The following is a 14,705-nucleotide window of genomic DNA, read 5'->3' as shown; positions in this document are numbered from 1 at the left end:
AGTGCACATAAACCAGTTTGAAAATGGCTGGGACCGGGTGGAGATAAACCTGGTTGAACTGTAGTATCAGACTTAACTGATTTGGGTCAAACTGGTTTATGCAGTGTCTGTCCCAGACCCCTTCCTGGTTCAAGTTAAATTGGATGTCCCCAGCATCCCAGATGCTTTGCAACCCTGGGTGGGGCCCTGTGCCTCTGCTGCCTGGCTGGAGCTCCCACAGAGCCTGCAGGTACAGTGGCATTTGCCTGGCTTCCACCTGCCTCCCTCTCTTCCCCCACTCCCTGCTCAAGCAGGGATTCTCCCCTCCCCATTGCCTTGCACAGACACCTCTCAGCACTAGCTAGCAGACCACATGCTGGCTGTGGTCTGTGCTGTGGGAAATGAGACAAAGGCAGGCAGGACAGTGTTGGCTTAGGGCTTTTTGGAGCTAATCAACAGGTAGCTGGTAATGTCCCTCTGTTCCTTCCTTGGAAAAAGTTGTTTAAGGGTTTGAACTAATGAGAGAAGCTTTTGTTTTGTTTGGACTGATAAATGCTAACAACTCCCTAGGTAACTCCCTGCTGCATAACTAAAGGCTCCATTATCAACAGCAATGGGTGGGGGGGACCCCTCCCTAATCAGACCATCCAGCTGGGTCCTGGCCACGCCCTCCCAGCTCAGCACTGCACAAGGGACAGGAGGGCTGCTCTAGCACCCCTTGGCTTCTAGCCTGAACCACTGAAGGCATGTGCCTGCATTTCTTCAGTCCAGAGGGGATGTCTTGACGGGTACAAACCAGTTCAGCCTAGCCAGGTTAGATTAACCTGCAAAGATTGAATCAGTTCAAGCTCAGGCTGTCTGTCCCTAGCCAAAGTAGTAAAGTGAAATTTATCCAGTTAAGTTCAGGTTTACCTAAATATCAGTTTAATTTTGCATTCATATCTTTCATTTTTTTCTTACCATTCTTACTTGACTAAAAAACTTGTTGGTTTTAATGTATTATTCTTGAAAGGACTTTGCCATGCGTTTTCTGTTGCTAAAAGGCGGGGGGCGGGGAGGTAGACTTGAGAGACAGCCATTAGTGTAGTGTAAACCAGAGATTGGCAACTTAAGGCCCTGGGCTGCCAGGACTCTGGGAACTTTGAAGAAGTTCCAGGTTCGTGCTACCCTGGGAACTTCAAAGGGCAGGAGCAGCAGGAACAGGTAGAAGTTGGAGCACTGGATTCAGGGACAGAGCCACCTTTTACCTAGTACCCTTACGGGCAGGGGGCAGTGTCCTGACAGCTCTGGGGAACCAGCCATTTTCCTGCCTTCTTTACTACTTGGATGGGGGAGGGAGAGCAAGGGACAATGGGATATTAGTAAATAGTAATGCCAATTCAGACATTAAATTTTGTGGTGAAAAGCCTTTGTGCCATGAAGAAGTTGCTGTTCTTAAATGTCAACTTTTTGTGATGGATCCTCAATTTTTTGGGGCTGAAAGATTTACTGTTTTTATCCCGAAACAACTTTAACAGCAACTTCTTAGTTATGGATTTGCCTTTTTTTGTAGTAGGTCACCTATTTTTATAGCACAACAAACAACATTAATGTGTGGATATTTGTTTTGTTGTACTAACCTTATATATAAGGTGGGACAAATGTAAATGTCTGCCAGGGTCCTGAGAGAGTTCAGATATTCCTATGCTCTGGTGTATAGTGTAGAGTCAATGACCAATCTTCATTAACAGAGTTAAAGTTGTCTGGTGCAGCTGTTGTCATCTTTGAGAATGGCAAGTTCAAGAAAACTAAGACTTTCGAAAACCAAGAAATAGTCTGGGTACATACACTTAAGTCACTAGCAGTTACAAAGTCATTCCACATTGACTCAAGGCCTCCACTGCTGCAGACATAAATAAGAAGCAGCAGCTTTCTGGATGCTTACACACTTCCTTGACACACAATTCAGTCTGCATAACCAAGTCAGGCCCTGTATGTCCCTTTTGTCCCTCTTGTACACCCTGGTCCACCTTGTGAGCCCCCTTGTCCTATCTTTAGCTATATACAGGATTGATATGTAACTTAATGCTGTATTTCTTGGTTTTAAACTGGTTCCTTTAACAGGGCCCCTTTCCTGGTTGATGTGCTCAGGCAGTGAGAGGACACACCCTAGGAAGATAGGGTATTGCTCCCTTTGTAGGCATTGGGAACTGACAAGGCCCAGACTGACTGAGATACCTATGGGAATTTTCTGCTATATGGCACTATTAATTTTCTCCAAAAGATAAATTTAAAAAATGTATATTTTGATAGAAGCAGATTGTAAGGGTCCTTTTGGAATCTATGGACTGCATGTGGGATCTTTACCCCACCCTATTCCTTCCAGAGACCTAATGCATTACAGAGCAATCCAAGTAAACATTTGGATTTTAGAACACGTGATTTAGCCCTTTAAGAGAGAGGCTGTGTCATCTATAGCAGAGATGGCACACTGCTTTAATTATAGATCTGGCACATAGTGAAACTGCCCAATTTATTCAGTGCAAAAGGATAAATTGCCTGGCATCTTTAAAGAAAATGCTAGTTTAAACACTGAATTCTTTGGGTGCCTTCACTGTTACTGTATCAATCCAAATAACCATTTCAGTAGTTTTCAGATATTTGCTTTGCATACATTAATATAATATTTTTTGTATAATAAAAATGTAGGACACATAATTAAAGCCCATGAGAAAACTACTAGGATTTTGTCTGAGTATTGGTATCAACTGTTCTTGCTTCAACTACAGAATGCATGAAAAAGGCCTGGAACCTGATCTTGATTATATGGTTATAAATTTGGTAGAAGTTCACTAGTTTTTGAGGTCAGGCTTAACTGATCAAAATCTGCCCCAAAGTGTATTGCCAGGCACTACATCATTAAAAATAGAGAAGGCTTCAAAAATGAGGAAGAAGTTATGTAACTGGCTTTATTTATCAGTTTCCACAGTTTTACTAAAATTTTTTTTTTTTTTTGGATACATTGTTCAGTGACTAAAACATGGCTTGTAACTGCATTTACATGCATTTGCAATCAGGTCATCATTAAAAAGAAAGGAAAAGGCAGCAACAGAAGGAAAATAAAACCTGAAGATCTCAAATTTTGTTATAGTTCCTTTTTTAGAGGTAACATTGCTACTAAACAGTGATCTATGCTAATGTAGCACACATGAAATACAAATGTTTATACCGTAGCTTTGTTGGATATTTTTTGGAAATGGGAGCGCCTGAGCCAGTAGTCAAGCAGGCTTGTAATTACCATATTTTTCTCACATGCACTGCTCCCCTTCCCCCCCCCCCCCCCCCCCAAAACAAGTTGCTGTAAATTTGTGTGCAGATTATATCCAATTGAATTGTAATAAGAACATAAAGTTATGTAAAATTGTACTGAGCAAAATGGTATATTTTCAATTAAATTTAACTTTGAGGTGTCTGCTTTTGTTGCTGATAATAAATAGCTAACTTGTTGAGACTTCTGTGCAAACCTCTAAAAGCATAACAATTCGGAGGGCAAGGGCCATGTTTAGCTGCTGTTTTGTTTTGCAGATTGAGTTGATGCGTGTTTGTGAATTTAATTCAGTAAAAACTTTTCTTGATGTGTTTTATATAAAATTCTTGTGGATTTTTTTGGTTACCACTGTCTGTGTAAAGTTTTGGGACTTGTTTTCATCTTGATAATCAAATTAAATAAAAATGAAGTGACTGGTATTGGTTTGTTTGGGGCCTTGTTTTGTCTACTCATTTAGAGCGTGTAAATGGACAACATTAATAGTAATGACAGATAATCTAGTTACCCTGAAGCAAATGTAAATGATGAAAAAATAGTTGTTCAAAATAGTTCCAGAAGAACCTGATTAGCTAATGGACTTCTTTAGTCCTGGGGAAAAACTAAAAGTCAGTATATAAAACTAACAGTTGCTTGGTGATCTTATCAACAGGGTTGATTATTCATAATCCAAAGTGCAGTCACTGTGCCATCTGTGAAGGAATCGGTGGCTTTAGACTTGTCGAAGGTGAAATGGGGTATGCTAGTTCCATGGAGTATTGAATATTTACTGATCGTTCAGTTTGAGGTTGAGGGAGGCAGCAAAGTTGGACTGGTGTGGTGTGCTCAAGGTAGAAAAGGAGGGATGGATTCCCATTGTCAAAGTACAGACAAGCCTGCTTTAGAGTCTGTGATTTTGTAGTAGGAAGCACAAGGCTTGAAGAATGGTGTGCAAATGTGCTGGAACATAAATTCACATGACTGTTATTTGAGACATGGAACCTATTCATGCTACTGCATGCATGTCTAAGTTGAATCTAGTGAGTGTTTCACTTGCTGAAAAGAACATCGTAAAGAAAAAGTCAGATGTACTCTTTAAGCTGCATTTTGTTTGAGTTAAGCATCAGTATCAAATAGCAAACTTCAGTCTGAAGGTTATAATCACATTTACACTTTTTAAACTACCTGCTAACTGTGCCGAGGTATCTAAAAGTGTTAGAAATAGTAATACACCTTATTTTGTATGCTATGGCTGACTTAAATTTACATAAATTAAAATTGGAAATGTTCAGCCTGGTTACTTATTTTCAACAGTGCATTACTCTCTTTTAACAATCACAGAGATAAAGGAGTAAATCTGTAAACTGACTTAGCGGTTTCTAAGCAAAATTTAATGAGGCTGAATTTTACTCTGAAACATTCCATTCACTTGATGCAGCCACGATGCTGCTCTTGTAATGAAGTTTGACATCAGTTAACTATGGAGACTGGATTATTCTTTTACATGTAGGACATCTCCAGGAGGAAGAGAAAATTTAAAGAGGTGAAGATCTGTCCTAGGCTGTTAGATGAAGGAAAGTTAAAGTGCTTTTCCATGTACAGGATAATAATAGCTGTATTTTTAAAATCAAATTAAAAACTGATAGTCTGATCCTCGTTTTAAAGAAATCTCTATCTTGCTTTATATCCTTCAGAGAAGTAACATTATTTAACTATTAGTTAGAATTCAGACAAGTTGGTAAGTATGTGTGGCTGTTACTACTTTGTGCAAATGAACTTCAACTAGTTCTTTCTAAAATGTATATAGTTAAGTAATGTGATGCCTGCTGTAATGGCAAAACAGTGGATTCTGGGTGTGACACACTTTTAGTACTTGTGGCATACTTTCTTATTGCAGCTAATGCAGCGTTCAGACTACTTAAGATTTTTTTCACACCATTACTTTATCCTGGAATGGTGGCATCTTGACAGCTTTTAGTCATGAATTATACAACATAAGAGTTTTTTTTTTTCCACATTTGATTAATTGTTTGTAAACCCTAAAGGAAAGTCTTGTACCTTGATTACTTATTCAACTTAATACCATTAACTTGTATTCCTTCTTACCAAGGTGCTATCTAAATTTCTGTTGGACTCAGTTGGATTTGGAAGTCTGCATGAGAAACTTGAACATAACTAAATCTGTTTAATTTGGATATAAAGTTGAACTGACATAGCTACATGTTGCATTGACTTTCTTACAAATTTTAGCATCTTTCTCAGTTTTTGTTTGTTTTGGGTTTTGGGGGGGTTTCAGTTCAACTCTACAGCTAATATTCTTGTATTGTAAGTCTCATCCATGTTGGAAATATGAAAACAAAGGAAAATGAAATGAAAGAAACTAACTAGAATAATTCATAGTGCTTCATTGCAGGAAAAAATAACTATTCTTCCAGTAGCTCCTTTTGTCTCATGGGGTGGGTGGGAGCAAATATTTTAATTAAGGTTTGGCTGATGAGATTTGTGAGCTTTAACTCTGGCCGCAATTTCTAGCTTTAAGTATTTTTGTGGCATTATTTGCATATTCTGTTTGTAGTAGAAACAACCAAAATACTCTTATGGGTTGAACTGAACTATTATTGTATTATAAGAAACATTATTTCTATGTGGATATTTTAAAAGGATCTTCAAGGTATTTACGTGTAATTGCATCTTAATGTAGCCTACGTTCAGCAGCACTTGTCTATATGAAGTTATATTTTAGTTTATAAAGTCTCATTATGTTCACTTTATAGACATTTTAACCTTCGAATGAAGAGAGATGCATCCCTCTTTAGTGATGACTTTAAAGTAGAAATATCAAATAAAGTAACTGATTATGATACCTCCCATATTTACACTGGACATATATATGGTAAGTACAATATTTTAAATGGATTAAAATGCAAAAGCTTAATAAAATGTTTACATTAAATGTTGCATTATCAACGGGATTTATTAAATTATTCTAAGTATGAATTTGAAAAATGTAAAATCTGTAGTATGAATAGATTTAATCTTTTTTCCTAACTTTTTTTAATTTGCCAGTTATTTGTTTAACTTAAGTCTCAAGTTTGAACATAAATTATATTAAGTAACTTTTCAAGAATGTGGGTATTATACTTCGCTATAAAATCTTCCTCCTTCAGCCAGATGATGATTTACCTAACTGTGAACTGTACCAGAAGGCTAAACCTTTTGAGCTCACCAGTGCCTGTTTAAATACAGCTGCATGGCCCTACTGCATTCCCAGGCAAGTTGGTACTTCAAGGATTCTGACAATGTGGTGAACAGGGTATTTAAACACCAGCATATGGAAAAATGCAAAAATGAATGCGTTAATCGAGGGTAGGCACCTGTAACATAAATAGGGGTGGGTGAAAGGCATCGGCCTTGGGCATCAATTAAGAGGGGGCATACCCAGGCACAGAAATTGCATGTATAGGAAGCATTTTTTTCTATTTGGATATTTTTTTAAGGGATCTTCAAGGTATTTACTTCCAACTGCATCTTAATGTAGCTTATATTAATCAGCATTTGTCTATCTGAAGTAATGTTTTAGCTTGCAATCTTTATTTTGTTCACTTTATAGACATTTCAACCTTCCAGTGAAGAGATGCATCCTTCTTTAGTGATGACTTGAAAGTAGAAATATTAAATTAAGTAACTGATTATGAACCCCCCCCATATTTACACTGGAACTGGTAGGAACTTACCATGTAAGGAGCATACAGTAACCGTGGAACTGCTCTTATCCTGTTGTAAATGAAAGCTAAACTATAGTAGTTTAGCCTGTTTCAACATGGGATGAGCTGCCCTAGTCTGGCTTTCACTTACAGCAAAGTAAGCACAGGAACATAAACAGTTATTATGGAGCATGGGCTCCATGGCATCTTCTTACCCCCTTTTAATTTGCTATAATTCATTTGTTTGTCTTGGCATTAGATACTCAAGATGCCTCTAGGGAAGTGGCTGTTGCCCCATTTAGGCTTACCCCTTATTTATTTGACTTGAGACACCCTCTCCATAACTTTTGTGAATTAAGCAGCACCCCATTTCCAAAACTAATTTATTTATTGTAGTGCTTACCTCCTTGCAGAGGGGCTGGGCAATAAGAGCCGTGAAGCTGCCAGGCAGACGCAGCATGTACACCTGGACCCTGAGCTTGTCCTTATCTGCTTGTCTCATCATGTCTCCCGTGCCACACCTCAAAGGATCTTGTGGGATGCCTTGGCTGAGAATCATTGCTCCAGGGCTAATGAATCTAATCATTTTTTTTTGACAAAAGATAGTAACCATTAATAATTGATTCAACAAATAAAGAAAAGGTTTTCACATAAGGGTTTCACTAGAGTCTTAACATGAGGCCATTCTTTTAGGTGATCACTTTTATTTCCCCTAAGGTTATAAAATCAGCCATCTAGCAGATCAGGACATCTGTCCTTTCTGAATGTTAATCTTGGACCACATGTCCACATGGACTGCCTTTCTATTTTAAAAGGCGTAAAGAGAAGCTATTGATCTAACCCTTTAGTAGAAGTGGGTATAGTTTGTATTGCAACAAACAATTGGGGTGGGGCTGAGGCTTTCCCAGCCCTAAGCTCTTGGTCAGTGGGCCTAAAGACTTCATAGACTTCGTAGACAGTAAGGCTGGAAGGGACCTCGGAAGATCATCGAGTCCAGCCCCCTGCCCAAAGGGCAGGAAAAAGACTTTGCTACGTTCTCTAAAAGCTGAATCTCTGACTTAATGTTAGGTTAATTGTTATTTAGCCCCAATCCTTGTTTAATTCTGGACTATATAGTCTACGCTAGGGCTGTCGAACTTTTAGTGTGGCCCCTGGCTGCTTAGTGTGAACCATAGGCCTTTTCCCCTTTCTGCCACTGCAGCTGTGTTTGAGGGCAGCCCTCTCTCCTCTGCTGCACTATGCTGGGGACCCCTTAAGTGTGGGCACTCGATATGGGCACAGGACACAAAGGCAAGAAAAGTGAGAGGCAACCAAGAGTCCTTGGGTGCTGCTGCTGCTATAGCTGGAAGGATGGGTGGGAGGAGCAGTTGAGTAGGAGCCTGAGGACCACAGCATAACCCCTCATAGGCCCTATGCAGTCTTTGGGTTGTTGATTTGGACAGTTCTGATCTACACTGAAGTTTCAAATCATGTTCAATGGTACAGTAATCCAGTAATTTACTGGTAATTGTGAAGTTAGCTCATCTTTAAAAGATGACCAGGACTATCTTGATTATTCTGAAAAGCTAATTCATCTGGATTATTCTAAAATTTCAAGGAATGTGAAAGAATGCTTAAATCTTGTATACTTTATGATGTAAAATTGAGGTATTCTTCATACTTTTCTTCACATATTTAACTTTTCTGCTCTTGTCTTCCACAAGTGTATCTTTTGTTCTCGGATGAATATTTTGCTTCAAAAGTTTCATGGATCGGTAGAGCTTGAAGCTGAAGTATGTTTACATAAAAGCTCTTCATAGAAGCCTGATAGCACAAAACAGGCCAATATTTCTGCATTTTAAAAGATAAATGGATACTGAGAATAAGCTGTTGTTATCTGGAAAGTAAGATAGCTGCAGCTGGACTGTCCCCATCCTCATGAAGGAAGACGGATGCAATAATGTACAAGTATAAATTGAGTAAAAATGAGAAAATGATGAAAAAATTGGGGAAAAAGAAGATTAAGGCATACTACTACTGTCACCAATGTGAAGTGTTTTGCATGGATGCTGTCTGTATTGTCCTGTAATCAACCACCTCGAACTTTTTGACGACCATGTAGTAGTTATTCCCATTATTTTTAGACCTGCAGATTTGGATTGGCTTAAATTGGAGTGGACACTTATTTGGCCCAAGGGCCATATCTGGAGTTTTGATGAGCTGTTGTGGGCCAGGTCAGCACTCACCTTCTCCTGTCACTCCCCTCTCCCTGTGTGCAGCAGCTCACTAAAACTCCCTGTGGGGTTTGGGTGGGCACCAACGGTGCTCCTTCACCCATTCCTGCCCCTGCCGCACCACTCTGGGTGGGGGGGAAGCTTCAGCCAGGCAGCTGTCACTAATAGTGAGGGGAGCAAAGCAGTACCCAGCTGACTGCAGCTGCACCAAGAAGTGCCCCACCAGAAGCTGTGCAATGGCCAAGGGCCAGGCTGGTGGGCACTGGTGGGAGTGTGGTGTGGGCTGCCCTGATGGGTGCAGGTGGGGCTCAGCACCATGCAGAGTGCTGCAGGGGTAACCACCAGCCAGATCCAGTCAGTTGGCAGGCTATATTTTGCCCACCCCCAATCTAAATGGTCTTAACACAATGGCACTTGCTTGGTAAGCTTCCTTCCCTCCCCAAAGTAAGTGCAGTTGTTAAGTACTGTCTACTTGTTACAATTTTTACAGACTACATTGCATTCAGCTGCTCTGCACACTATGGCAAGCATAACTTGGTCTGATATGGGTTATGGAGCTTGACACTTTTCTGCCTCCGGAGCATAAGCCCCCGTTGTTAAAGAAAAAATCTAGTTACTGAAGTAATATTAGGGTTGATTTTGTTGTTTTAGAGTTCTGATTTAAACATCATTATTTACTGTGGTCAAAGGCAATTCAAGTACTCTGTGGTCATATTATATAGTTTGTCTTGAAAGAAACTGGATAGTAGTTACTGTTGCACCCTATGAATGAATATTTAGAACTCCTTTAAGAACTCATTCTCTGAAACACTATATAAGAATTTATAAATAGAGGATTGGTCTGTTTATGCATACAGTATTGCATTAAATATATTAGCATACCTCATTCCAAAATACAAGGCTTTAGACCACAAGTGAGAAATGGAGTCTAAGGGGGAAAAAAACTAACTTTTTATGGTTTGCCAAATTTTGCCTTTGGATGCATGCAACGGACAGCACTACCTTTCATTCCTTGTGCTGTTCTAGACTATAAATTTAATTTCCTACACAAATACTGGTAAACGAACAAAGGACGTCTCAGGTGTGCATGTACAACGTTTAGATAATAACTGTAAACATACGTGTTGATATGTACCTAAACTAAATTATTAAAAAAATACATATAGAGAAATCAATTTGTTTAAATACATCAGTTGAGAGTCTTACATAAGTTAACATATAAACTAGACCTGAATTCCTCCTGTGCATTTTTGGTGAATTTTTTACCTACCACCACCATTGCCACCATCTCCCCCTCCTCCTCCTCCTAAAAATACTTCTGTTCCATATTAGCTGTAAGGTTTGTTTAGTGCTGTAATCTGGATTATTTTTTCTGATTTGTCACATAGTACTCGTATACTGTATAGCTTGTTTGTACCTTTATTGGTTTTATTGCATTGGTTTTTTAGATGTGTTCTTTTGAAACATTTTAGAGAAGTATGAATTTTATTTTAAAAATACACTTGCTTCCTTCTCTAATAGGTGAGCAGGGAAGCTTTAGCCATGGATCTGTTATTGATGGAAGATTTGAAGGATTCATCCAGACGCACAGTGGCACCTTTTATGTTGAGCCAGCAGAGAGATATATTAAGGACAGAGCCCTACCGTTTCACTCTGTCATTTATCATGAAGATGATATCAGTAAGTACTCCCATTTTGATCTTTAGATGAAATGAAAATATTTTTATTAAATGTCAAAAACTGTTTATGCCATTGGAAAGCTTCAGAATGAGGATTATCTCTAAAAGATTGGTCCAAGGTTTGCCTTCATTCAACCCAATTGCATTCTACTCCCTACTTTTCCACTTGAAGTAACTTCCTAGCAATCTAATTAGTGTATTAGTGGAATGGTTGCTAAACAGTCACACAAAGCCTTCCCTTAGGAAATACATTGTTAAAAATGGCTTCCAATGGTATATTCTTATTAGTTCTTGGGGTCTGCAAAATAAGGGATGATGAAACTCAAGTCATAAAGCTCTTGCCTTGGTGCAGTTTACGAAAGAGATACCTAATTTATCTGAATAATAGAAATCAGTTTTTCCTTGGTATATACATCCTTGATTTCTTCACACTGCTGTTTAAGAGGTCCAAACATATGACATTCTGGCGTGCAAGTTTGGGGAAATGCAGACAATGCAACCTAGATTGTTTTGAAATTTGTAGCCCCAAGACATCTCGCTGAAGTATCTGTTTTAAGATACTTGAGAATTATATAAGTCTTGTCCTGCTTCAGGTGTTGACATATCAGAGACCTTCTAGATGTTGATTAAATTTTGTCTAGCTATTTTTCAGGGTTTGGTTAAAAAAAAACCAAAAAAAAAAAAACCAACAACAACCCCCCCCCCCCAAAAAAACAAAAAAAACCAAAAAAAAAAAAAACCAACAACAACCCCCCCCCCCCAAAAAAAACAAACAAACCCAAAACAAAACCCAAAAAACCTATTTCAAAGTCTAGTTTTTCATGTACCCATTGACAGAGAGTGGCATAGTAAATGTCATGGAAAAATCAAGCTAGAAGGGATCTTACAAGATCTAGTCAAAGCTCCTTCTTAATATATTATCATCCTGGTTTTAAACCATCATGATCACCCCTTGTGTTAAACCATCCAGGTCAAAAGTTTGCATAACTTGCACTTAGAATTTCCATCACGGGAAGTTTATGACCTTTAGGTAATTTATTCCAGTATTTAATCATCCTCAGAATTTGAAAGTTCTTCCCAGTATCCAACTTAAGTTTTCCTTGATTCAATATAAGCCCATTGTTTGTTGTCCTGTCTCCTGGTAAGCAGAGGATAGTGTCACAGGGGTGCTCAACCCCTCACCCAAGCCATGGGGTAAATCTGGCCCTAGAGCTCCATCATCTGACCCATGGGGCTTCCAACAGGTCCAGAAAGTTGGCAGCAGGGGAGTGGTTAATGCTTCTGTATGTGTGAGGAACCTACAGATCAGAGAGTGGACCAGGCAGTGCAGAGTCTGATTCCTAGTGGGTGGAAGCAGCACAAGGTCCAATCCTTGCTTGGTGGGGCTGTTGCCATGCCACTCATCTGGCCTGTGAGACCAAACACTTGAGCACCACTGATCTGTCACCATCTTCTCTGTAACAGTTTGTATTTGTAGGCTGTTATTCAATTTCCCTTAGTCAAATTTCCCTCAATTTCCCACAGTCTTGTTAGGATTGAATACCCCCAGTTTTTATAATCTTCCTTCTAAAGTCATAGAGAAGCAGGGCTGGAAGGGACCTCTGGCGGTCATCTAGTCCAGCCCTGTACCTGAGGCAGAAACATCCTTATCCAAAGCATCCTAAACAAATCCTTGTTTAACCTGTTGCTAAAACTGTACAGTCAGCCCTGTCATAGCCACAGGACACAGCACCCTAACCTGCCATCAGTAAAGCAGGGGAACAATGGGTGGGCAGTATTCTGGTGCTTCAAGGGTTGTTAAAATATGCTTGTCAGATCCAAGGAAGACTGACACATCCCTGCTACAGAGGAAGGCAAAAATTCCCACAGTCCATACCAATCTGACCATGGGGTAAAATTCCTTCCAGTCACTGTTGTTGCTTTCCTCTTTACTCTTTCCAATTTGTCCATGTCTTTCTTGAAGTGTAGTGCACAAAGGTGGGTACTGCAGGTGAGACTTCAGCAGTGCTGAATGGAAGAGAAGAATCACCTCTTCCAGCTTGTATGCAACACTCCTATCAATGTACCCAGTATGCTCTTGACTTTTTGCAATAATACTGTACTACACTTCAGCTGATCCCTTCATCTTATTGTCTGCTTTAACCCCCAGGCCATTTTCTGTACCATTGTAGCCTAGCCAGTTGTTCTCCCATTTTGTCTTGGTATATTTGATTGATCCTTCCGAAGTACAGTACTTTGCACTTGTCTTTACTGCAATTCATCCCACTTGTTTCACCTATTTCACTGATGCATTAAGGTTGATTTGAATCCTAATCCTCTCCTCTGAACTATCTGCTACCTCTGTCTCCTTAGTGTCATCTGCATATCTCTACTAAGTGTGCACTCAATGACTTCCATCCTGCAAGTCATTAATGAAGTTATTGAGCAGTATCAGACCCAGGACAGAACCCTGGAGAGCCCCACTTGTTATCTCTTCCCAAGCAGACATTAAGGCATTGATGACAACTCTTTTGAGCATGATGTTCCCATCAGTTACAGCAATTTCATCTAGCCCAGTAATTCTCCACCTTTTCAGACAGAAGGGATCCCTTGGAAAATGCCGCCTCTTATTTTTCCACAGTCAAAAAATGAATTAAAACTAATACAGCAATTCTGTTGCAAACAAGTCCAAGACCACAACAGGTCAGAATATATATATATTTTTTTAACACTGTAGATTTCTATGTGAACCTTCTGGGATTATCTTGTGGTTCGTGTTCGCACGCCTACCAGAGCTAACACTATGTGGCATCTTGCAGCACCCCACTCAAGGCATCCTGGTTGAGAATCACTGATCTAGCCTGCATTTCCTAAGAATACTTGAGAGAGTGTTTTTGGATACAACAGGGGTGGGAAAAATACACCCTGAAGGCAGGATCCAGCCTGCCAGGCCATTCTATCTGGCCTGCGGGGCCCCTCTAAAATGTAGAAAATTACCACCTGCTGGTGGCTGCCTATCAAAGCTGGAGAGGTGCTGGCAGCAGGACCCAGTGGTAACAGAATCAGCCAAATCCAAAGCGAATACTAGCCACTTCACACAGGCTTGATTATTTAGGCAGAACCTGTTCCTGACAAGTACATGCTAACTATTCCTTATCGCTTTGTGTTCAGAAGTAGATTCTTTGCAGAGAATACTCCAGTATCTTCCCAAATATCAAGGTTAGACTGACTGCTCTAACTTCTTGCATCATCCTTGTTTCCCTTTTTTAAAGGATGGGCAAAATATTTGCCATTTTCCAACCTTCTGGGGCTTCCTGTGACCTCCAATAGTTCTCAAAGGCAATAGCCAATGCCTCTGCAATAATCTGAACCAATTCCTTAAATACGTCAGGATGAATTACATCCAGCCCTGCTTATTTGAGAATACTCATCTTGGTAATCTTCAACCTGTTTCTTCCTTACTTGAGGCTTATCTCCTCTTCTGTCCTTACTGTTAGTCATGCATGTCGTCTGATAGTTGACCTTTGTTGGGAGGATTTGAATTTAAAAAAAAAAAAAAAAAAAGTTAAAATTTTTTTGGCTGTCCCGGGATTATCTGTTATTAGACTTTCATCCCACCAGTCTTTACCTTGCAGATTCTCTTGGGTATAAGAATTAAAGATTCTTAGGACACAAGCTGGGACAGCACTGCTTAATTTAAAAGCCTGTGCCAGGTAGCTCCTGAAATAGCATTTAAAAAAAACAGTTCAATGTATAACTTGCTTTTAAATGGGTCCTTTTCTGACAGCAGTGTGGTTTCTACTTGAACACAAAGTACTGAACTTGAACAGTTTAGATTAATTTTATTTTCATATTTCCTGGCCAAGTT

General features: G+C 39.6%; 1 protein-coding gene across 1 annotated transcript in view; it reads left to right on the top strand.

Annotated features, from left to right (window-relative positions):
- The window catches only part of ADAM10 (ADAM metallopeptidase domain 10), a 136,327-nt gene that overhangs the window by 44,626 nt on the left and 76,996 nt on the right, over positions 1 to 14,705 (top strand). Inside the window, exons 3-4 of the mRNA XM_019504302.1 lie at positions 6,037 to 6,155; positions 10,701 to 10,859. Coding sequence (XP_019359847.1) covers positions 6,037 to 6,155; positions 10,701 to 10,859 — 278 coding nt within the window. The remainder of the gene's footprint in view (positions 1 to 6,036; positions 6,156 to 10,700; positions 10,860 to 14,705) is intronic.

This window comes from Gavialis gangeticus, unplaced genomic scaffold, assembly GCF_001723915.1.
Source record: "Gavialis gangeticus isolate Ggan-Ray unplaced genomic scaffold, GavGan_comp1, whole genome shotgun sequence".
Taxonomy (NCBI): Eukaryota; Metazoa; Chordata; order Crocodylia; family Gavialidae; genus Gavialis; species Gavialis gangeticus.
The sequence above is the reverse complement of the archived record's forward strand: the minus strand, read 5'-3'. Positions and strand labels throughout refer to the sequence as shown.